This window comes from Taudactylus pleione, unplaced genomic scaffold (genome assembly GCF_031769625.1).
Source record: "Taudactylus pleione unplaced genomic scaffold, aTauple2 ptg000190l, whole genome shotgun sequence".
Taxonomy (NCBI): Eukaryota; Metazoa; Chordata; class Amphibia; order Anura; family Myobatrachidae; genus Taudactylus; species Taudactylus pleione.
Window position 1 is genome coordinate 4,953,168 of NW_028284592.1, and position 25,715 is coordinate 4,978,882.

At 45.1% G+C, this 25,715-nt stretch overlaps 1 protein-coding gene across 9 annotated transcripts in view; it reads right to left on the reverse strand.

Annotated features, from left to right (window-relative positions):
* The window catches only part of SMARCA2 (SWI/SNF related BAF chromatin remodeling complex subunit ATPase 2), a 233,705-nt gene that overhangs the window by 176,342 nt on the left and 31,648 nt on the right, over positions 1 to 25,715 (reverse strand). For 5 of the 9 annotated variants that reach the window (XM_088476593.1, XM_088476591.1, XM_088476590.1 and 2 more), the window contains 4 exons: positions 25,457 to 25,589; positions 10,792 to 11,172; positions 9,393 to 9,494; positions 7,169 to 7,418 (listed from right to left, as the gene is read on the reverse strand). In XM_088476593.1, the coding sequence (XP_088332719.1) occupies positions 7,169 to 7,418; positions 9,393 to 9,494; positions 10,792 to 11,172; positions 25,457 to 25,589 (866 nt within the window). The remainder of the gene's footprint in view (positions 1 to 7,168; positions 7,419 to 9,392; positions 9,495 to 10,791; positions 11,173 to 25,456; positions 25,590 to 25,715) is intronic. The other 4 variants (XM_088476597.1, XM_088476598.1, XM_088476594.1 and 1 more) reach the window with 3 other exon arrangements.

A 25,715-nucleotide genomic window follows, 5' to 3' on the forward strand; every position in this document is an offset into this window, starting at 1 on the left:
GAAATAACCAACGCATATGTTGTTATTCACTAATAATGCACTACTTTCTCCACCAGAAACATGCTGCAGGCTTGCATAAGACCTAAACATCGGTAAGCGGGGACACATTTATCGGTCTACACTTCCCTCATTGTTAATGAGCTTGAATGATGGCCTTTAAAAAAAGGTCACAAAGGATTAAGTCATCATGTTTGATTAGCTTAGTCTCCAACAACTATATAATATCATACAAAACTTCTCAACAGTATGCTATCAATTGCGAATTAGAAACAGACAAAACAAAAAGTCTGTAAGCGGACAGAAGGAAAAACAAAAACCAAAATCTCCATGTACATGAAAACTAGGCAGATACCTACAGTATACTTAAACTATACAAAGTTGCACCTTGGGTAATAATGTTATATTTTAGTTATCTGATAGTATGTTATCAAAACAGCCCAACATGGGTAAAATTAAACAAAATACATGATTAAAAGTGTTTAAAATAAATTAACAAAAATTTCAATGCGATTAAATTATTTGTATTAATAAAAAAAAATGTACAGAATTACAAAAACAAAAAACAAGAGATATGGTAAGAACTTACCTTTGTTATCTCTGTTTCTACGAAGTCCATAGGGTCCACAGGGTTGACCTTGGGGTATAGCTGGATCTGGATCCATGGGCACCACGCAGTTAAAGCTTTAGCTGCTCCCAGGATGCACTTGGGTCCGTCCTCCTCTATACCCCGCCCCCGGCCACAGCACCTCAGTTGGTAAGCAGCCAAGGCCGGAGGAGGAGACTAAACAGAGAGAAGGAAGACTGGAACACACAAGAAACCATACTCACAGAAATGGGAGACGGAAAACCGGTGACCAGCCACACAGCCCATTTGAAGCCAGGTGCGTCAGGGCGGGCGCCCTGTGGACCCTATGGACTTCGTAGAAACAGAGATAACAAAGGTAAGTTCTTACCATATCTCTTGTTTTCTACTTCAGGGTCCATAGGGGGTCCACAGGGTTGACCTTGGGGATGTCCCAAAGCAGTACAACTAAGGGCGGGGACGCTCCTGTGCTGAAAGGAGTACCGGGCGCCCAAAGGATGCATCCTGAGAGGCAAAGGTGTCAAACGCATAGAACCTCAAAAACGTTTGAATTGAAGACCAAGTAGCCGCCTTACACAGCTGAACAGCAGAAGCGCCACGTCTAGCAGCCCAAGAGGGACCCACAGAACGAGTGGAATGAGCCTTAACAGAGGCTGGCACAGGTAAGCCCTCTTGTGCATAAGCCTCACAAATAACGGAACGAAGCCAACGGGCTAACGTTTGTTTGTTGGCAGGCCAACCCCTCTTGTGAAAACCAAAGAGGATAAACAAGGAATCAGACTTCCTAACCGAAGCCGTCCGGTCTACATAAATTCTAAGCGCCCGGACCACATCTAAGGAAGTCTCACCAGCTGAAAGATCAGGGGACTGAAAAGCTGGCACAACAAGTTCCTGATTAATATGGAACTTCGAGACCACTTTGGGCAAAAACTCAGGACGAGTGCGGAGCACCGCCCTGTCCTGGTGAAAAATCAGGAAAGGAGGGCGACAGGAAAGCGCCCCCAATTCAGACACCCTCCTGGCCGAAGCAATTGCCAGGAGAAAAACCGTCTTAAATGTCAGCCACTTGAGCTCCACCGCCTCAAGAGGCTCAAACGGAGGACCCTGCAGGACCCGTAGCACCACCGCCAAGTCCCAAGGAGCCACAGGAGGCACAAAGGGAGGCTGGATCCTGAGAACACCTTGGAAAAAGGTGTGAACGTCTGGTAGTATTGCAATCCGCCGTTGAAACCACACGGACAAGGCGGACACATGAACCTTCAGAGATGCAAGGCGTAAGCCGAGATCCAATCCTGACTGAAGAAATTCCAAGATCCTAGAAACTCGGAACACCTGAGGATCATAATGTCTGGACTCACACCACTGAAAGTAAGTGTGCCACACTCTGTGATAAATCCGTGCTGAAGCAGGCTTGCGTGCCCTGAGCATGGTACCAATAACCGAACTGGAGAAGCCCCGAGACCTCAAGACGGCTGTCTCAAGAGCCACGCCGTCAAAGACAGCCGACCCAGATCCGGGTAAAGGCAGGGCCCCTGAGACAACAGGTCCCGACGCTGAGGAAGAAGGTACGGAGCGTCGATGGAGAGGCTCCTGAGATCGGAGTACCAAGGACGTCTGGGCCACGCCGGAGCTACCAGCACGAGCATGCCGCCGTCCTGCTTGAATTTCCGCAGAACCCGAGGAAGCAGGGATATCGGAGGAAACAGATACGCCAGGTGAAACGTCCATTTCACCGACAGCGCGTCCACCAGACTTGCACCTGAGTCTCTTGTCCTTGACCCGTAAACGGGCAACTTGTGATTGTGACGGGAGGCCATCAAGTCCAGCTCCGGCAGTCCCCACCTGTCCACGAGTAGCTGAAACACCTCTGGGTGAAGCGACCATTCCCCGGGATGCACGTCGTGACGGCTGAGGAAGTCCGCCTCCCAATTGAGGACTCCGGGGATGAAGACCGCCGAGATCGCTGGAATGTGACCCTCCGCCCAAGTCAGGATACGAGACACCTCCGACATCGCTGCCTGACTGCGAGTTCCGCCTTGGTGATTGATATACGCCACCGTGGTGGCGTTGTCGGACTGCACCTGTACCGCCCTTCCGTGAAGAGCGGGGCCGGACGACTGCAGGGCCCTGTATACTGCCCGCAGTTCCAGGATGTTGATGGGGAGAAGTGCTTCTTCCGCTGACCAACGACCCTGAAGCGACAAAAAGCCGGTCACTGCCCCCCAACCCCGGAGACTGGCATCCGTCGTGAGCAGGACCCAGTCCGGGATCCAAAATGGGCGCCCCTCGACCAGATGAGCTGTCTGAAGCCACCAAGCCAAAGATAGCCGAACGTCCGGAGACAACACCAGCACCTGAGAGCGGATCCGGTGAGGTAACCCGTTCCATTCTGATAGAATCAGCCCCTGCAGGGGCCGGGAATGGAACTGGGCAAATTCCACCATGTCAAATGTCGACACCATGGACCCCAGAACTCTCATAGCCGAATGGACCGACAGGCGGCAACGGCTCAGGCAACTGCGTATCCGCAGCTGTAGGGAGGCGACCTTCTCCGGAGTCAGGAAGATCCTTTGCTGACGCGAATCCAGCAGGGCTCCCAAATGAACCATCCGCTGTGATGGAATCAGGGAGGACTTTTTCCAATTTATCAACCACCCGTGTGCTTGCAGGCAAGCGATCGTCAGGTGGAGATGTTGATGCAGTACCTCCGGGGAGCTCGCCAGCAACAGGAGGTCGTCCAGGTACGGCAGCAGCCGTACATTCTGGTTCCGAAGATGTGCGGCCATGACCGCCATAATCTTCGTGAACACCCTCGGTGCCGTGGAGAGACCAAAGGGTAGCGCCCGGAACTGATAGTGGTGTTGAAGGATAGCGAACCTCAGATACCGCTGGTGTGAAGATGCTATCGGAACATGGAGGTAGGCGTCCTGGATGTCCAGGGACACCATGTAATCCCCCGGTTCCATCGCCAGAATGATGGAACATAACGTTTCCATCCTGAACTTGGGAACTCTGAGGAATTTGTTCAGAGACTTCAAGTTGAGGATAGGGCGATGAGAACCATTGGGTTTCTGCACCAGAAACAGAGACGAATAATACCCCGTCCCTCGTTGTGATAGAGGAACGGGAACAATGACCCCTGCTTTCAGCAAGGACTCTATAGCCTCCTGAACCTGTAACGCCTTGGTCTTGTCGTGAGAAGGACTTGTGCAGAAAAACTGGTGGGGTGGTCTGTGCCGAAAAGACAGGGCGTACCCCTGGGAGACCACTTCTCGAACCCAGGCATCCGTGGTGGTATTGTGCCAGCACTGGGCAAATAGAAGAAGTCGGCCTCCCACTCTGAGGTCCCCCAGAGGGAGGCCCGTCCCATCAGGCCGCAGGTTTATCTTCCTGCTTGGAAGAAGGGCGCCGAGCACTCCAGGCTTGCTTCTTGGGTTTAGAGGCCGTCTTACTCGCAGACTGTCTCGGGAAGGACTGACCTTTCGCCTTACCCTGAACCCGAAAGGAACGAAAAGCCGAACTCCGAACCTTAGCAGGCAGTGCGGCCGAAGGGAGGAAGGCCGACTTGGATTTAGCCAAGGTGTCCACTATTTTGTCCAAGTCCGGACCAAATAGTAATTCCCCATTGAAAGGTAAGGCCTCCAGACCTTTCTTTGAATCAGAGTCCGCTCTCCAGGACCGCAACCATAAGGATCGGCGGCCAGACACCGCTGCAGCCGATACCCGCGAGGTCAGCAGACTAGCATCTAAAGAAGCTTCTCCAATGTAAGAAGCAGCGTCCCTCATTTGTCCCAACAACGCCCGCTGGACATCCGGAGCATCGTCCGGGAAGGTATCTTCCAATGCATTGGCCCACCCCTCTATGGCCTTGGCCACCCAGGAGATGGCCATGGACGGTCGGGCCACCGCCCCGGAGAGGGAGTAAATAGACTTTAAGCAAGTCTCAACTTTCCTGTCCGTGGGATCCTTCAGCGAGGATATCGACGGTAATGGTAAGGTGGCGCCCCGAGTTAAACGGGTGACATGGGAATCCACCGCCGGTGGAGTTTCCCATTTTTTACAATGTGCCTCAGGGAAGGGGTAATTAGAAGCCAACCGCTTCTGAGGAAGGAATCTCTTACTGGGCGCCTGCCAAGCTACCGCCATATGATCCGTCAACTGATCCGACAGGGGAAACACCGCAGAAGCCACCTTAGTTTTTTTGAAACTAGGAAACTTCGACTTAGGAACCGGTGCCTCATCCTCTATAAGAAGAATAGCTCGCACCGCCCTAACTAGTGCTCGCACATTAATGGACGACTTGGTATCCATTTCCTGGACCGAGGCGTCCGAGTCAGTGTCATCAGGGACCTCCCCATCATCTGAGGAACCCTCTGAGTCCGATACCTGAGCAGCCCGTGTCATGAGTGGGCGTTTTGAAATCCTAGAAGGCATGTCAGTCTGCAACATTGACTGAAAAGCCGAGGAAGCGGCCGCCAAATTTTGCACGGAGTTGGAGAGCACATCCACCCAGGGTGGAGGAGTCACCATAGGGGCCTGAAAAGGTACCACAGGCTGCTGCGGCACAGGGGAAGCCTGTATATACATAGGCAACCCCACATAGGGACCCACCGACTGAGACCCAGGAGGGCTCCGCAATAACTGCGGGACACCCGGGGAATGGGGGATGGTCGGCTGGGGCAACGCCCTAGTAGGGAGAGCAGTCGGGACCGACAGACGGTCCGCAATAGACACCAGCACTTGAGAAAACATCGCCCACGGTGGTTCCTGCGCCAGAGAAGGTCTGGATGGGCCAGGAGCCACCTGGCATCGACTACACAGGCCATCCTGTGACAAATCCTCCCTATCTACTCCTGCAGAACAGCGTCCGCAGGAGGCCAACACCGGAGCCACTGAGCGCTCAACCTCCTCGTCTGACATGACAGAATATATTATATAGTCAAAAAATATATCTGGCAACAGGGCAGAAGAAAACGCACTCACCGGTGTGCTAAACAACAGCCCACAATACGGCACTGTGTAGCACACAACTGTATGTGACGGACCTCACAAATACGTGATCTATATAAGTGAGGTCAGTAGAAACGCCCCTCCCCCACACACCTGTAGGGCTTGTAGGAGAAGTAAAGGGATAGGTATAAGCTGACAGTAAGCGGAAAATAAGCACAGACAGGCAGCACTAGCAAAAGTCACATACCATGCAGGAAGATATACTCACTGCACCTTTCCACTACAATCAACCTGCCCAGATTCAGTGTCTGGGAGGGCTATAGTGCTGTGTACGCTGTCCTTAATCAGGGGAGAGGTACACAGGGGGACCGGTCCGCGTGCTCCCTGAAGATCTGCGCTGCCACTGTGAGAAAATGGCCGCTGGAGACCTCAGAGGAGGAGTGGCCGAGTAGCTGCAGCTCAGCGACGCCAGACTCCGTGCTGAAAGGCGCGCTGAGCTGAGGGGAGGAGCCGCTAAACAGGGAAGGCTTCCTCCCCTGGCTAGCATATTAACCCCAGGGCTTGCCGGCATCCCGCTTGCCATATATCCCTGGTGGTCTAGTGGTTCCACGGGTTATTCCTCCTCAGAGGGGGAGCCCGCCGCCACCGCTAGCGGCCCCCGGTCTGTCCCCTAGGACCGGGGGCAAAGGACTGCATCTGCAGGCAAAACCCGCGAGCCGCCGCTAATCGGCGACTCGCGGCTTACGTTGTCCCCGGCGACTCCGGCAGCAGTCCAGGGAGGGACCCAGAGTCCGGCTAGTACGGACTCTGGCCTCCCGCCGCGATCCCCAGTGCAGTACTGCCGTCGCGCGCCAGCGGGGAAGGAGAGCGGCAGCGTGGGCGTCTGCATAGACAGCCCGTCGCTGCCACACTAGAGCCTCTGTTTTAAAATAAAAATCTAACAGGCTCTTTTTTTTTTTTTTTTTTTTTTTAAATAAAAATAGAAAGCTTTTGGGGGCTGCTCCTGCAGCCCCCCTGCGCAGGTGACCCGACTCCGGCCGGGCACCAACTCAAACTGAGGTGCTGTGGCCGGGGGCGGGGTATAGAGGAGGACGGACCCAAGTGCATCCTGGGAGCAGCTAAAGCTTTAACTGCGTGGTGCCCATGGATCCAGATCCAGCTATACCCCAAGGTCAACCCTGTGGACCCCCTATGGACCCTGAAGTAGAAATAATTTGTATAAAATATTCTGCAAACTTAAGTAATTAAACTTGGCATAACGAAGTTAATTTCACTACATATAAAACAGTACATGCTAATTTTCCAAATAAGGTTTTGAACTTTTTAACTTGAAGCTGGGTTAACTAGGAAATTCACCTATAACTCAGTGTTCCCTTTGCATAATCATTTTGAGGAGACTTCTATGGCGGCCACTGCAAAAAGGGTCTCTCTGCTAGTCTCCAACCTCTGCCTATTACCAAGTCAGCACAACCTGAACTCATACTGAGCCAGTAAGATATCAAGCTCCTCAGTGGTCATGTCACACATGAGATAAGGAGAGAATTAAGTGGATGAGGTATTTCAATACTTATTTATCAGCCAATTAAGAAAGCATTTAGTAATGTAATACAGTTAAAACATAAAATAGATTTTTACCTATATTCTCTTTCTTGGAGTATTTCAACAGGATCTAAGCCCTGTGGTTTCTGAATTGGGCTGATTCGATTCTGTTTCTGCTGAAGCTGAACAATCGGAGTAGGCTGCCCAGGTGTAGGCTGGGGAACAGATGGACCTGGCAGAGCAACTGATGGAGGAGCTGTGGGAGGTGCAGGAGATGGCCTTCCACTTGAGGGGGGTACAGCAAGTTTCTGAGGAGTACTTGGTACATTTAGATCGGAGCTTTGTCCTGATAGGAACATTGAACAACAAAAATAAATTATGGCATGCCCAAATCAACTAGAATACAAATAATTTAATGACAGTAAATTAGTGAATAAATACAGTGGGTTTTATTTTTTGTTTAAATGGAAGAAGATGGTTTTGAATTTTTGAAGCAAAACTAAAGTATGCGAAAGTAAAGCAATAAAGCAAGACACTTTAGGATAGAAGAGAATGACAAGTATTGGTTTTCACAAAGTTTGCTGCTTCAGTGTTTTTAGATCTTTTTGTCAGATGTTACTATGGTATACTGAAGTAAAATTACAAGCATTTCATAAGTGTCAAAGGCTTTTATTGACAATTACATTAAGTTTATGCAAAGAGTCAATATTTGCAGTGTTGACCCTTCTTTTTCAAGACCTCTGCTATTCTCTCTGGCATGCTGTCGATCAAAGTCTGGGCCATATACTGACTGATGGCCGCCCACTCTTACCTAATCAATGCTTGGAGTATGTCAGAATTTGTGGGTTTTTGTTTGTCCACCCGCCTCTGGAGGATTGACCACAAGTTCATAATGGAATTAAGGTCTGGGGAGTTTCCTGGCCAAGGACTCAAAATTTTTATGTTTTCGATGCATTTGTGACTTTTACATACCATGCGCCTTAGCAGTCAATGACCCCGCTCTGTGATTTTACTTGGTCTTTTGCTTCATGGCTGAGTTGCTGTTGTTCCTAAATGCTTCCAATACCACTTGCAGTTGACAGTGGAATATCCAGCAGAGATGAAATTTCATGACCCATATTATTTAAAAGGTAGCATCTTATCTCAGTACCACGCTTAAAGTCACTGAGCTCTTCAGAACGACCCATTTTGTTTCACAAATGTTTGGTACTTGATTTTATACACCTGTACCAACAGTAAAGTATCCTGAGACCATTCATGCGTGGGGTTGCGTCTCAGCCAAGGGAGTGAGCTCACTCACAATTTTGCCTAAGAACACAGCCATGAATAAAGAATGGTACCAAAACATCCTCCAAGAGCAACTTTTCCCAACCATGCAAGAACAGTTTGGTGACGAATAATGCCTTTTCCAGCATGATGGAGCACCCTGCCATAAGGCAAAAGTGATAATTAAGTGGTTCGGGGAACAAAACATCGAAATTTTGGGTCTATGACCAGGAAACTGCCCGGACCTTAATCCCATTGAGAACTTGTGGTCAATCCTCAAAGTGGACAAACAAAAACCCACAAATTCTAACAAACGCCAAGCATTGATCAGGCAAGAATGGGCGGCCATCAGTCAGTATGTGGCCCAGAAGTTGATTGACAGCATGCCAGGGCGAATTGCAGAGGTCTTGAAAAAGAAGGGTCAACACTCCAAATATTGACTCTTTGCAGAAACTTAATGTAATTGTCAATAAAAGCCTTTGACACTTATGAAATGCTTGTAATTTTACTTCAGTATACCATAGTAACATCTGACAAAAAGATCTAAAAACATGAAGCAGCAAACTTTGTGAAAACCAGTACTTGTGTCATTCTCAAAACTTTTCTCAGTGGCTGTACAGTAAGAAATTAGTCAGGACATGTTTTATGGTACATACATACTTGTATATACTCATTATCAGGTTTCATTTGCAAGAAAATAAATGTTGATTTCATGCAATATAATCTATAAACTAAATAGGTGGATATGTAAAATCATCTCATATTTTTGTCTATTAAATCAATATGGATGTGGATGTGCAAATGGCAAATGTTGATCTATGTTGAGACAAGCAAATAAAATATTAGGACTCCACGGTTAACAGAAGAAGCTACAAATATCTAAAATACAGAATTAACCCTGTATATAAAGAAGCCACTTGCAATATATATTTAAAAACTGATTTAAAGATTTCATATACTTGAAAAGAGATTTCTGCAGCTGGTGAAAATAGATTCCAAAGCATTACTAAATATCTGCCCCCTACCATCTACAATGGGTCACTCTTGCCCCTACCTTCTGCCCAGGGCTTTAGAGCCATGCTGGCAGCATGTCCAGCCATCCCAGGTGCTGGTCCTGCCCCAGCAGGAGGAACAGCCATTGGGTGCATTCCCATACCTTTAAACAAGAAACATGAATGAATACCAAACTGCTGAATGTTTAACTCGTTACCAAACTACCACATTATTCAAAACAAAAAAAAAATGTATTTGCTCTACAGAACAGGTTCTAAAAAAAATAAATATGTTATTTACAGTCTTAAATTACAGGGTACATTCAGATAAAATGTTATTTTAAAATAGCACGTAAATCTTCTTGTGAAGAAAAACTTATATACATATATATATATATATATATATATATATACACACACATATATATATACACACATACATACATACATACACACACAGTATATAATGAGAACGCCGGCACTCCACAAATACAATACTGGCCTGGGTGCCCTCAAAATGGTTGAAACACCAAGCATACAAACAAAACAACAGCAGCACTCTCAGGACTTGAAAAAAATAGGACTCACAACTCCACAAGGTCTGCGTTCTAAACGCAGACCTTGTGGAGTCGTGAGTCTTATTTTTTTTCAAGTCCTGAGAGTGCCGCTGTTGTTTCGTTTTATATATATGGGATGTGCAGGCTCAGATAGGTTCGAATTTGCACGTTGAGTTCGGATTTTTCCCTCCAAAAATCAGGTCTTAGAAAGAGACAAAATGTGATCTTTAATGGACAAACATCAGCATTCCTGGACAAAAGTCCATGGAAGATGATGTTTGACCATGAAAGATGACGTTTTGCCTCTTTCTGAGACCCAATTTTTGGAGGGAAAAAGCCGAAGTCGGCGTGCAAATTTGAACCTATCCGAGCCTGCACATCCCTAATATATATATCTAGATCTGGATTATATTTTATGGGCAATAAAATTTTGAACTACTACCTTAACAATTTAAAGTAGATAAAAAAAGTTAAACTCAGCAGTGGAAAATTACAAAAAAGAAACATTAGAAATGGCTCACTAAACAGTACTTATCAGTATAGCTATAATGGTCTAGTTTATAAATTGACTAAAAACTGATGGAGCAGGCTGTATTGCAATATTTAAGTCACTGGATTCACCAAATAGATTACTAGAACACTTGTACTTGTGATATGAACACACCAGTGTACAACAAATGGTGACCCAAGTCCACGATATCTTTACAAAAGCAAATGTGATGCAATGATAACACTTATTATACTAATAAACCAATTAAATTACATAACCAAAAAATAAAATAGTTTAAAAAAAAAAAAAAAAAAGATTTTTCTTCAAATGAAAGAAATAAAATGTGCATAGGTTCACATATGTAAGACTATTACATTAAGGTGAGTTAACAGAAAGCCAAAGTCCTTTACTTACTTGGTGGTCTGCTGTAATTAGAAGGGGGCTGCTGTGGTGGTGGCTGCTGTTGTGCTTGTGGTGGTGGCTGCTGCTGTTGTTGCTGTTGAGGAATTGCAGGCAGTGTCCTCTTTCCTTGTACAGCAAGTTGCAGATTTTCAGACAATGGCTGTCCTCTCGCCAGCATCTTGTAAGCCAATATTTGAGCCCGGAGTTGATGAAGCTGAACCTGGCTAAACGCGGAGGGACCACGACTGGGCTGGCTTATAACTTGTTGGTCACCTTGCATCATGAGCCCAGGCTGAGCTGGTGGTAACTGTGGAGGTGTTGGGCCTCCACCTGACATTGGACTAGCTACATGTTCAGGAGCCCCCAGTGGTGAAGGATGAGGTGACATATACCCTAAAGCAAAATAGAGGCAACACACAACTTTATTGGTCTTTAAACACATGGAAATAATATATTTGCTAGTTACTTATGGCAATCCTGCAGAATAAAATGTCCATTTTGTGATTACTTTTGAATATATTCCTAACACATATCACTGAAAAAAAGGTGACTTATTTTTGGTGTCAATTTTCTTATTTGAAGTAGTTTATAACAATTAATATCTCATTCTTTCTAATCAAACAGATAATACTAAAGTGCTCTAGGTAAAAACACAATACAATCAGAAATGTTGTGACTTCTATAACTGGCTGGAATATCAATGACATGAATAAACTGATTTCTCATGTATCCAATATTGAAGCATCGCCTTCTATATTATACATATTATGTAGCCAATTTTAAACGACCAGAAAAATTAAAGTCTCATTTTTGCAACAGATTGATAAAAAAAAAACAAGGACTTTAAGTAAATGCACATCTTTATTGGCTATTAGTAAGTACACCTAAAGTGGACATGTCACGTACACATAATGGAGCCACCTAGGTTCCAGGTTGAAGGTGGATGCAAGCCATTATATAATCAGCATAGTTAAGACTGCTAAGCCGTTTAGATTTTGAAGTGTTTAGTTTAAAGTGTCACAATATTTTAAACAGCACTAGCAGAGTTAGCCCCTAAAGTAAGGGTGGGCAATAAGTGCACCCCCCCAGCTGTTGCAAAACTACACATCCCAGCATGCCCTGCCACAGATTGGCTATTTGACCATGCTAAAACTGTTGCAAGGCATGCTGGGATGTATAGTTCAACAACAGCTGGAGGGCCGCTTATTGCCCACCCCTGCCCTAAAGGGACTACTCTAATCCAAAATACTGTGAGCTCTCTAACTCATCTGCTCAAACATTTGCTGTTGGCAAAACTTGGACAATCTAAACAGACCTCCTTGCCTGGTCATTGCAATGAGTTATCACCTTGCTTTCTGTTGTTAGATTGCTTTTTGCTTTTTAACTGCACCCACATAATTTTTCTGGGTTGGGTACGGGATGCCGGCGCTCAGAATCCTGGAGGTCAGAATCCAGACGCCAGCATCCCAACAGAGTTAGGATACGGACACTTGTCGGTCAGTATCCTAATCCTTCCCCCTCTCGCTACCCCTAACCCTCCCTTCCTGGTGCCTAAACCTAACCTCCCCCTCCCTGCACCCTAAACCTAACCTCCCCCCCTTAGTGTCTAACCCTAGCCCTCCCCCTAGTGCCTAACATTAACGGCGCCGGCATCCAGACTGTCGGGATTGTGACCGGATCCCATTTTGCCTATACACCCTGTGATAAGGGTAATTAGCTTGGTAGAGTGTCAGTGGTGCAGTGTTAGATGCTTTTATCAGGGTCCACACATAGCTTTTCAAGTTATAAATAAAATAAAAGTGCTTTACTGTCAGCATATGAAGGAAAATACCAAACGCATAGCCACCATTCAGGGCACTGACTCACTACTTCGCCCCTGACTAACCTTGAGCAGCTAGTCTGTAAATAAAGTCCAAAGTCTCTCTCTGCTTCCTGCAAAGTAACATTGGGATAGTTAGCCTGGCCTGGCTTGGCTTCTGGCTTCTCAATTGTCAGCGGTCCTGCTTCCTCTAGCAGGTTAACGTAGGTTCTGGCCTGGTCTTTAGCTGGCTGGCTGCCACAGCCTCATAGTTGCAGTCTTAACTCAGTCTTTTTATAGGTTTAGGGTTCTCCCTACCTCCTGTAGGTCTGAACCCTGGCTTCTTAGCCACCAGTGATTTCCCAGCACACACTGGTCTCCAATTGCAGTCCCAGCTGGACTGTTTGACTGCTCCAGCCCTCCCTGGGCTCTGTGCAAAGGACAGCAATTAGGTGAGCTAGCACCTGGCTTTTTCTACCCTGTGTAGGCAGATCCCTTCAGCCCTACCACAAAAACAGCTGCTCACCAGCACCATCTTTGGTGATGCCACAACCCGTAAAATTCATATCTGTATTTCCATCTGTTCTCACATCACCCTCACATATATGTATGTTTAGCTCTGATTATATTAGTATTGTATTCCTAATTAACATCTCCTGATTAATCCCCTATCAATACACTTTGTAGTTGTACTTAGAATCATACCTGCATTGTTCTTTGTCCTGCATTCCTCCCTATTTACCTTCACTGTCTCTATCTACTGTACACACTACAACTCTCCCAACAGCTTACCCTTGAGTAGCAACTTTGACTGTGTTTGACTTGTATTACCTTTTGCTGTATTTGCTCCCTTTAACTTATCACTTTCTACACTATTATTTACTGCAACGTGTCCTTGCTCGCACCCATAACCAATAATCACCACCTGCTCTTATCTCCCTCACAGACCTAGCCCACCTCCACATACCTGCAACCCTGCTAATCTCATCCATATCTGCCCACTTCCCTTTCTCCATTTCTCCTGTGCACTCTGGAATCCAGATTCATCCGTAACATATTAGGCTCTATCCATGACCTCTTCATCTCTCTCTCTTAACCTTCTTGCTATAACTGAAACCTGGCTTTTTCCACTGACTCTGCATTCCCCACTGCTCTCTCCTTTGGGAGCCTCTCCTTCATCCACTCCCTCAGGCCTGATGACCGCCCAGGCAGTTGAGTGGGCATCCTCCTATCCCCCAGCTGTACCTCTAGTATTATCCCGCCTAAGCACTCCTTCTTTCTTTCTTCTCCTAATAAGTCCACTCAATCTGTCTTTTCTACCCCATACATCTCTGTGTCTCCATCATCTACCGTCCCCCTCGGCTCCACTTCCCAGTTCCATGATTACTTTGCTGCCTGGATTCCCCACTACCTCCCCTCTGACCTCCCCTCCCTGATCATAGGAGACTTCAACATCCCCAGTAACCCAGCTTCCACCAAACTTATTGACCTCTTCTCTTCTTTTGGCCTCTCTCAAATGGACCTCCCCCCCCCCACCCACTGCCTCAGCCACTACAATGACCTTGTTTTCTACCATCTCTGCACTCTCTGACTTCTCCAACTCTCTGACCACCATCTCCTCTCCTTCAATCTCTCCTCTCCTCCTACACCCCTGCTGATGCCCAAATCTACTGTCAACAGACACAATATCGATGCCCCGCTATTCTCTCCTCTTCACTTGAAACTCTCCTCGCTCCTCTATCCACCATTGCTTGCCCCAACCTCATCCTTACCTCAGCACTCAACTCTGTTGCCCCACCTCTCCTGTCCCAATTCGCTGATCCAAGCCCCAACCATGGCACATAAAATGTACCCGTTCCTTTAAAAATACTCACACACCACTGATTGCCACTGGAGGAATTCTTGCTCCTTAGCTGGCTTCCTTCAAGTTCACCTTCTCTTCCTACGGCTCTGCCCTCTCCCTTGCCAAGCAAAGTTTCTTTAATTCTCTCATTTCATCTCAATCCTCCAACCCCCGCCACCTCTTTGCCACATATACTATACTCCTTCGCCCACCCCCTCCCTCACTGCCACTGACTTGGCCTCAATTTTGGAGGTGAAAAAGGAGGCAATTTGTCACGGTATCTCCTCCTCTCATCACTCTTCTGTCACTCCTACCACCTCACCATCCACTCCCCCTAGCCACCTACCCTTATGCTCCTTCCGCCCACCACGGGAGACAGTCTGTTCCCTTATTTTATCCTCTCCTCCCTCTACCTGTCCCATAGATCCCATCCCCTCTCGCCTCCTTTGTTGCCTCTCCCCCACTGCCTGCTCCCACCTTGCTCACCTCTTCAGTCTATCCCTTTCCACTGGCATCTTCCCCTCACCCTTCATACTCGCTCTTGCCTATTCTAAAGAGATAAAACAACCTTGACCTCTCCTCACACTCTAATTACCGCCCAATTTCTCTTCTCCCTTGTGCCTCTAAAATACTTGAGCAGCCTGTCCACAACCGTCTCACCTGCTACCTCTCTGACAACTGTATCCTTGATCCTCTCCAATCTGGCTTCCGCCACCTCCACTCCATTGAAACTGCACTGGCCAAAGTCACCGATGATCTTCTCTTGGCCAAGTCCTGGGGCTACTTCTTCCCCCTTATCCTCCTGGACCTCTCTGCGGCCTTTGACACCATGGATCTCCCTCTCCTACTGCGCACCCTTCAGACCATGGGCATCTCTAACACCGTTCTTCGTTCAACTCCTACCTCGCCGACCACTCCTTCTCTACCTCTACCATCAATCCTTCCCGTGGACATCCCCCAGTGTTCTGTCCTTGGCCCTCTACTCTTTTCTCAGCACACCTCCTCGCTGGGTGAACTCATCAGTTCCTTTGGCCTCCAGTATCACCTCTATGTTGATGACACTCAACTCTACATCTTCTCTCCTGATCTCTCCCATTCCCTTCTCTCTGGTCTAGTTGCCTCTCTGCCATCTCCTCCTGGATGTCAGAGCGCTTTCTCAAACTCAACATGGCCAAAACTGAACTCATTGTCTTCCCTCCATCTACAGTCTAATCCCCTCCTGACCTCAGTATCATGGTCAGCGACACCACTATCTCCTCTGTTCCCCAACTCCGCTGCCTGGGAGTCATTATTGACTCTTCCTTCTCCTTCTCTCCACACATTTGATTTCTTTCAATATCTGGTCGTTTCCAGCTCCACAACATCGCTCAAATCAGACCTTTCCTCTCCCAGGATGCCACCAAAACCATTGTCCACTCACTGATGATCTCTCGCAGGGTTGGAAAAAAAAAAAAGTTTTTTTTTAAATTAAAAAATAAAAGTTTTTTGTAGTTTAAACCAGTTTTTTTTTTAATTCATGTTTAAATGAAAAAAAAAAAAAAAAAAAAAGAATCTTGCCATGTATTAGAATCCTTGATCAATCACGTTTTAATGCTAACATTAACAAACCAAAGTTATTAGGGTTTGATCTAATTTATTTTACATCTTTCAATAAAACCAATTTTAGACTAAAACATAATTAAAACATGCAAATGCACTTTTCAGAGAAGCACACAAACACAAAAAAAAGGAGTTAAGCATTAGAACTGGAAATGACACTGGCAATAAACATTTTAAATAAAAACACTGGTTTAGAGACCTTTTCAGTTCCCAGTCTGTTTCGAAGATTCGAATTAACTAAACTGAAAGAAGAAAAACTTCTTTCTACACTAGCTGAAGATGCTTGAGCAGTCAGACATTGTTATATAATGGGAAATACATTGGGGTTAACTTTTTTCAATTGCGCTTTTTTTTTTTTTGCTCGTCCACCATTCATAAGATGATACTTGTGACACCACAAGAGACTTCTTTCTAGCACTCATCGCAATAGGACTGAACGTTTTGAATTGAAATACAAAGGCAAACATGGAGAATAAACCATGAGGTGTTTCTCTGTGTATTGCCTGTTTTATGTGTTGGTGTTTACTCTTTAAGATTGAGAATGTTAGCTGTGGCTTTTTTTTTACTGCCCTATGGGATGATGGGGGAGAAGTATTAGCTTGATGCAAGGCAGATTTAGCACCTCTCATATATGGTTCAACATCCCTATATCTTTGTAGTGTGTGCGATTTACTGCATTGGTTCAGCTTACTCAGATAAAGACCACAAGCAACAAGAATGTGGAATAATACCAGTCACAATGTTGTGCCTGTAGTCACAGCATAATAAGAATCAGTGTGTTTTTTTGGTTTTTTTAAAACCATTTGGTTTAAACCAGCCAGCCCTGATCTCTCGCATTCACTACTGAAACCTTCTCTTCACTGGACTCCCTTACTCCTCTCCAATCTGTACTCAACGCTGCAGCTAGACTTATCTTCCTCTCCTGACACTACACATCTGCCTCCCCTCTTTGCAAAGCCCTTCACTGGTTCCCCTTCCCCTACAGTATCCTTTTTCAAATTCCTAACTACCACATACAAACCCCTCTTCAACTCCACAGCTCCCTATATCTCCAACCTCATCGCCTTACACACCTCCTTTCCACCCTCTCTGGTCGGCCATTGACTGCCACCTTTCCTCCCCTCTGGTTACCACATCTCATCCAGAACTCCGTATTTCTCCCAAGCTGCCCACCACCATTGGAACATTCTCCCTCAGACTATCCCCCAGTCTGCATTGCTTCAAGCGGGCACTGAAAAGCCACCTGTTCATAAATGCATATCCATCCAACTATTAACCATGTTACAACATAGGCTACCTCTAAACTCCCCTTACACTGGCTCACTCATTATGTCTTTTGTTTGTCTCCCCCTTCCCTGTAAGCTTCATGAGCAGGGCCTTCCTTCCTCCTGTTCTTATCACCTACTTCTCTTGCACAGCTGCTACACACTGTTTTTGTTTTTTCAGACGAACTAGACCTGTCACTTGCCCACACTGACAGCTACAGATTGCATCAGCTGTGTTGAGATTTGTAGTGCTATTTATACTGTATTGTTTTACCCTGTATTTTCTTATTGTTTTGCTCTCTGTACGGTGCTGCAGAACACTTGTGGCACCCTATAAATAAAATGTAATAATAATCATTTGCTAGGAACTAATGACATAATGGTCTGACTAATAATGTGGAGGCTTGATTTATAGTCATTAGGTACGGGTTCCTAGTGAATTAGCAGGTTGCAGTCTCAATATTAGATGAGCCTACAAAATAGATGCCTTCACTGTACGTAGATGGCAGATCCAGTTTGTTCACTATACTCAGCAGGAGCCCATCTGGATGTCCAGGGCTTCCTACTACATTCAGTGCAAGTAATTCAAAATATATAAAGAGACTGTGATTAATGAAGCTAGGACACAGGGGTATAGGTGTTTGTATTTGGATAATGTAGCAGGTGGAGCACTGGCACTGCTGTGTTACTTAGCTAGTCACCTAGGTAGTTACTTAGATCAAGCTTGGGAATGTGTAGTATGTAGATTTTTAGTTCAGATATTGAACCTATGTAGAAAAGCTGGTCATTTACAGTTGGTATATATCATTCACAAATGCTTCGGATTCACTGGATATCATTGACTGAGGACTTCAAGGAAATCGTTCTTGGTATATGAATGAAACTGTGAAATGTATTTGCTTGCGCCTCCACAATGGAACGGTTTGATGTCAGCTTCTAACCCAAAATAATTGGTTTATTCTGCATTTTCAAGTACTTCAGTAAGACAGTCCAAAGTTACATCTAGCAACTTCTGGATCAAGATAAATTTAGCTATTTACATAATCCTTTCAGCTCTATACTAAAAGAGCCTATACACTGGACGATGTGGTCACGATGCGATACCGTGTCCGATTTCCTCTTGAACTCTCCCCAGCAGCTCCCCGGCAGTCGTGGGCACGATTTGGTGTTAAAAACTGTACAAATTGACCCACAATCTATCGTGCCTCCTATCTATTTCCAGTGCATTGTGACTGAGATTGTCAGATCTTGCCTGCAGCAGGCAAGATCTGGAGATGCGATGTACGACCAGCGGGTAAGCGCATCGGCAGCGTGATCGTGAGTGGACACTTACGATTCCGACATATTTTACACGGCCTCTCGTTACCAATGCGTCCGAATCGGGCGTATCACGTAAAATATTGCCTAGTGTGTAGTCACCTTAACAAACTATTGTGATGCAGAAGTGGACATCAGACAATTCCTTAATTCCTTAAACTTTGTGAGCATTAAGAGGGGTATAGTTAAATAAAATTATCTTATCAATAACATTTTCTTGAAGTCTTAAATCAGGTGTGGATTAATAGATAAGACAGTAAAAAGTTTGACAATGTCTAGATAGACACCAGAAGTTAGAAAGTCAATAGGTCGACAGGGACAAAAAGGTCAACAGGGACAAAAGGTCGACACTAAAAATGTGACATGTAAGGTGGTCACCATGTAAGAAGGTCGACGGGTACAAATGGTCAACACTTTTTTTTTTTCTAGTATTCATCCTAACCCTCCCCTTGGTGCCTAACCCTCCCTCCTGGTGCCTAACTATAACCGTCAGGGTAGGTACCTGACTCTAACCGTCCCTTCTAGTGCCTCCGGTAAGTGCCTAACACACAAGCGTCTACCATTTTTGTGTCGACCATTTGACCCTGTCAACTATTTGTATCTGTTGACCTTCTAGCATGTCAGCCTTTAGTGTGTCGACCTTTTGTCTCTGTCGACCCATTGACTGTCTAATATCTGGTGTCTATCTAGACATTGTCGACCCAATTGCCACTATTTTTCGTTCGCAATCAGCAAAATTTCTCTTTCATCCATGGGGACACATTTTAGAGACACTGGGGTATGGGTGGTGCTGGAGGAGTCTAGGCACTAGTTGAAGCATTGCACTGAACACCCAGTTCTTTTCAGTGCCCTAAGGTGCTGGCACGTTTTTTTTCAGCTAATGCTTCTGCAGCTGTGGTTTTTAATTTTAAAAAAGCATTTATTTTCTTTATTATTTTCTTTTTCAGGGCGGCCGGCGGTGCAGCTGTGGACGCAGCACTGGCACTGAGCATCCCATCCACCAGACCTGTACCGGTCCCCCGAGGACCCAGTGGGACAGACGCCAGGTGCTCAGGTAACTGGATCCCGCATTCCGCTGCTCCCTCATTGGACCACCTGGGACAGAGGGAGTCTCTGGTGGTCGGCCTTGGGGAGGAGCCCTTTCCCAGTCTCTCCTCCCTATCCGTTAGTGTGCCCCCTTATACAGACAGACTGCCAAAAGTCCTCTTCACTTTGTCCTCATCACAGATGGAGAGCAGCCATCTTCAGCAAGGCTCTGCTAAGCTGGCAGCCTGATAGAGTGCAGCTCTTCCACTATACCTCACAGACTGTGTCAGGTTAGAGTTTTAACTCACCTAGCTTGGTGTTGCTTTCTGTGCATTTCTGAACTTCTGTGTGCATGGTACCTGAGTGCAGAGTGCTGCTGTGTGTGTATTAATACTCGTAGTACTCTCACCAGTGTTCTGCTGTGTATTTATATAACATTTTGCCTCGTATACATCCAATTTTGCACTGTTTAGCATTTAATACCAGTATCCTGCTGTGTACTTGTACACAACAGTTTAAACTCACACTACTGTGCCTTTTTCTTCTTACAGTACTACACATATTGTACAGCCGATTATAGTGCAGTCTCTCTATTGGATAGTCATTTTTTGTATTGTGGCTTTCTCCTGTTCAGTGCGCACCCTCTCATTCAGGACACTGTATGTACCCTGTGTCGGGTGTTACTGCACATGTTAATAAATATTTCTGCCAAGGGAAATACTTCCAGGACTGGCCCCGTGTAAAAGGGCGCTTCTGTGCTAAATTTAAGTTCCTGCAAAAACGGTCAGGACAAAAATTACTACTGCTGCTCAGGATCACTCTGGCCTTTGATTTTTGCTTCACTGCAGAGTAGCGGTGAGCTACCCCGGTAGCTGGGCCCCTGCCGGAGGCAGCATGGTCCTTCAACCTGTCCCAAGCCAATTGGAGCTGGCGCAGCAGTTGGCCTGCTCCAGGCCATCCCACACACATTCCTCTCCCACGGGACCCTCCTCTTTGCCCGGTGCTCCCTAAAAGACTCTGGTTGAGCCACCCTGGGGACAAGGTTTGTCTCAAATTGGTACAGGGTCTAGTTTAGGATTGAAATACACTACAACAGATGCTGGACTTGACAGTCCTTCGGTGTCCATCCAAGTATCCTAATGCCTACTCCTCTACACTCAAGATAGGAGTTTGATTCTGAGTTCTCCTCTCAGGTGGAGGAAGACTTTCCCTAGGATTCAGACTTAGAGCTGTCTTCTTTACAGGCATAGGTTTAGCCTAGTCCAGTGAATGTGGAGGCCTTAATTGGTGCAGTTAAATCCACACAGTTTATTAAGGACTCTGTGGATGCTCCTTCTGAGGAGACTGTCTTCTTTAAATTTAAATATGAGACCGTAACCTTTCCTTCTTCCACTCAGTTGGAGGATTTCATTGCTGAAACCTGGACTCATCCAAATAGACATTCAAGGTCTCAAAGTGTATTTTGGCCTTCCATCCCCTCCCTTCGTCCGACAGGGCTAGATGCCCTATCAATGGGTTAGTAAGGACTACCATGCTCCCCCTTCTTAATGTGGCCTCTCTTAGGGATGCCACGAACAGGAAAATAGTTTTTCTGAATGTCATTTTCCATGCAGCAGGGGCAGCACTGCATCTACCTTTAGCCTCTGCATGTGTTACTAATGCCTTAGAATGAGCAGATTCCTTGGATAAGGGTCTTAGAACAGGTGTGCAATGCTTGGTATTGTTGTCCATGGTTGACAATAACAGGGAAACAGCATCTTATTTAGGGTGGGCTGCCATTTACTCAAGCACTCTGTCTGCCATGGTTTCTGCCTCCGGTGTTGCTGCCAGACAAGCTCTCTGGCTCCGTTCTTGGCAGGCAGAATCGGAATCCCCAAAAAACATAGAGTTCCTTCAATTTAATGGCAAAGTGCTTTTTGAACCTGAATTGGATAAAATTATTACAGTGGTGGCTGCCTCCAAATTGTTCTTCCTCCCACCCCTCAGCACCAAAGGCAAGGACTTCTTCCTTTCGTTCTAAGGGCAAACCAAGGTTCAACCCTACTCTCGGGACCAGGTTCCTCTTCCAGAGAAGGCAAGTCCTAGAGCAGGCCAACTTGGACGTGCAGTATTCCAGCTCTCAACCTGCGGATAAAAAGACTGCATGATGGTATGGACTCCCAGACAGGAGTTTCAACGTGGAAGTCCTGGTTTGCCTCCTCTTCTCCTACGACTATCTTTTGGGCTTTGTTAGTAATAACTGGCTGTGTAGAGCAAGGGGTGAGGGGTATAGGGGAGGAGGAGCCTGTGCTATCAAGCTTTAACTATTTAGTGTCAGATGGTCCAAGTATTTGTCATATGTGGTTTTGCAAACAATGCATACTACTCTGTATCTTATATTGGTTTCATCAGGTAAATTAGCAATGCATCTGCCATTACATGTTCTCTGCTGATTTATATAGTGGAGATGCCATGTGTGTTCATCTAACAGTGAAGCTGCTGTATCATTTGGACTTGCTTTATAATTATATATATATATATATATATATATATATATAGCTGGAGTACCCAGTGTTGCCCGGGATTTTAAGAATGTTTGTTTACACATCATCCGCCAACCAACCTCTCCTTAGGCAGGCCTCACGAAAAGTTTGACAAACTTCCCCATCAACAGTCCTAAGGTCTTCGAAGGAAGTAGGACCTGTAACTGTGTAAAGCAAACTTCGGAGATAGAAGTATTCAAAATTTGTCGGATGTACAGTGTAAACACGGCCAAGAGCTTCTGTTGCTCTGATACCAGGATGACCATCTACAGCGACTCCCTGTTTTCTGCGCATAAAAACTTTTCGAGAAGCATTCCACGTGTAATATTTTGGCAGCTCACAGTACAGCCGGGTCCTTGCAAAGTCACCATTTTGACACAGTTCGAAGAAAAGTCAATGTTGTTGCGTAATTTTGTATAGTCAGAGAGCTGAGAATGCTGGCAAAGCCTGCTAAAGCACTCTTCGATAATAAACATTAAGATTATGACAACACAAAACGCTTGCTAAGAGGCCCTACCCATATGCCGTGAGGCCCCACAATGAGCGTCCAGCAACAATTGTGGTTTTTAATTAATTAAAAATTAACAGTAATTAATTTCGATTTCCAATGTTTTTTAGTTGCCTCCGCCGTGTTTTAATACGCTCGTATGTAAAATTTCCCGATCTTCGCTTATAAACTGTGGATTTGTATAGAAGGCCAAATTTGACATTTTATACAGTAGATATATACATTACACACACACATACACATACATATATACAATGATGTCTATTTATATGGCAGTACACCTTTCTATTGCACTAACTGTAGTTCCGGCCGAAAGTCGGTGGGAGGGGCAGGAAGGGAAGGCACTGCTAGTCAATCAAAAACAGAAAGATTTTATGTAGTAGTGCAATGCCCTATTGCGACTCTCAGAACACTAAAGAGAGACCAATACACTAAGACAGGAAATTTGCACTTCCAGAAACTGCAATTTCTGTGCTACTTTTTTAGTTTTGACTCTATTTGGAAGAACAGCTCCCGTTGCTTGTCAGTGTAGGTTTTTTATAGAGCTCAGTTACCTACTTTAGGCGGAGCAAGGCAGTTTCTGTCACACCGGGAAGAAAGGTCTTTTGTCATGAGTAAGTGGCCATTGCTTGGCAACTATAAAAGGTTATAGTGATTTCTGTGCATCCAGGCATTGTAACAAAAACCTACAGTCTACTCCTGAGCCACTTACCAATAGTGGTATGTGTGCTGTGATGCGCGATGTGAGCCAGGTGGCACGCATTGTGTTCCTTATTAATATACTGGTGAAGGATGACAGTGTTTTGTGACAATACATTGCTGATTGCAATGTATGAACACTAATAGGTTAACTGCCAGCAAACTTAGAGGTTTACATTTTGGAAGGGCAAAAAAAAGTCTATTGGGAAACGTAAATTTAAACTTATCTACCAGAACTTGCAGGCCAGTAAAAACAGATATGTATAGTATAGCATGCACAAAAACAAAAATACACAAACAATGCACAGTAACTATTTTTCCAACAAGAAACTGATGCACGCTACACGTGATGCAAGTACCAATGAACAAAGCATTTCAGTTAAGCTGGGCACACAGCCGACGGGCCAACATATCGGGTGGTCGGTACAGACTAGACGATCCGGTGCCCTTCATGTTGGCCCCTGCTGCATCTCACTGCATAGGTTCGTCAGTCGCATCGTCAGGTGTAGGAACAACCAGACTATGCGGCTGATAACCAAACGGGAGCACGCAACAGCCGACAGTGTGTACAAACTAGACAATTTTGAACCATTTATAGTTCCAATTCGTCAGAATCGGACAAATCGTTCAAAAAAACGTCTGATGTGTATCCAGCTTTAGACTCAGCAACTCTACACCACATAAAACTCTATGGGGGGAATTCAATTCAACGCGATGTTGAATAGCAGCAGGAGGGAGCTCCTGCAGCTATTCAATACACCGCGCTGTTTAAGCGTGCTAAAGATTTCTTCTTGCACTCACCTGGGGATGAGAGGAGAAATCCGACCAAAGTCCCGGGCGCCCAGCTGTTTTTCTGCATAGCGCGGCGCTAACAGCCACGCGCCCGGCACTTTGGGCAGAGAAAGCCAGTTAACGCGCCTTAACACCCTTGTTAAGGCGCGATAACTGGCATTCTCCAACCACATAGCGCACTGAATTGAATAGCTCCAGGAGAAGGCTCCCGGCGCTATTCAATTCGCGTTGAATTGAATCGCCCCCAATAATTCCCATGATATAGAAACTAGTATCCTCCAACTCTCTTCACTAAATAGCGTACTATTGTTCATAGGAAACAAATCTGGTTCCCAACAAATTGCTCTTCAACATAAAACAAGGTTACATAGTAGCCAGCAACCCATGTTAACACAAACAAAATAAACCTAATTTTCTATGACCAGCTCTAATTACACAACAGTTTTCCTTATTGCATCATGGAGTATACTTTAAAAAAGTTCGTGTTATGGGAGGGAAAAATAAGGGAGATCCATGTGACACCACTTGCCTACAATTTGGTGCCACATGCAGTATAACAGTACATGGTTCTTATGCCAATAAACTGGATTAACAGAATCATTTTGGGAATCAGGATTTCCAATGGCAAAAATCAAGATTTGATTGGGAATTGTTGATTAAGCAATTTTGTCCTGCAAAGATTTAATGGAAGGACAATTAAGAAACAACACTGGTGCACATTAAAAAAGTACAGTGACACACAACAACCAGCCATTTGATTTATTGTCAAAACTACAATAGAAAAATTTGCTAGCAACTCAATCAGATTCCATCAGTTACAACAGTGTGCATAAATGAGCCCATATATACTCAGTCCAACAGATAACAGAAGCAAGGTCAGGCATATGATTGCTTTTTTGATGTTATTCAAACCGGATGTACAACCATGATATTTTTTTATGATTTTTTTTTTTAATTTTGTTTTGTTTTTTAAAAAGCATTCTTTGCTGAGTAATAGCGAAATTAATTACATTAACTGTAAGTATTCTCCAATGAATATTACATTAAGATGAAATTGCAGTGCAATGTTTATTAAGATACAATAAATTTAACATTTTGAAATTCTGCCAATGCACACATGATTTACAATGCACTCGCTCTTTACTTAGTGATCTTATTAAGGAATTAGTTCAAGCTACAACAAAAGGACTATAGTTCTTTATTTAGCCTTAAACACTAACCAAACCATAGAGGAGTACATGTATTTGAGTAACATACAATTAAAACAAATGTATTACATCTAGAACTACAAATAAAAGTAGCAAATACCTTGACTGTGCTGATCCATGGGGCTCTGAGGAGGGCCCATACCAGCATGGGGTGGTCTCATGTTAGAACCTTTCATAGTAGCACAGTGCATCTCATCAGACATCCCTTTGTCATGCATACTCTCCATGGGCTGCTGAAACAATGTATTATTGGTCACAAGAATGATTTTAATAAACTTGAGAGATTTTTTTTTCTTCATTTTACAATATATTACATATAAATTTAATCAAATACACAATATCCTGTTTGAATAAATAAA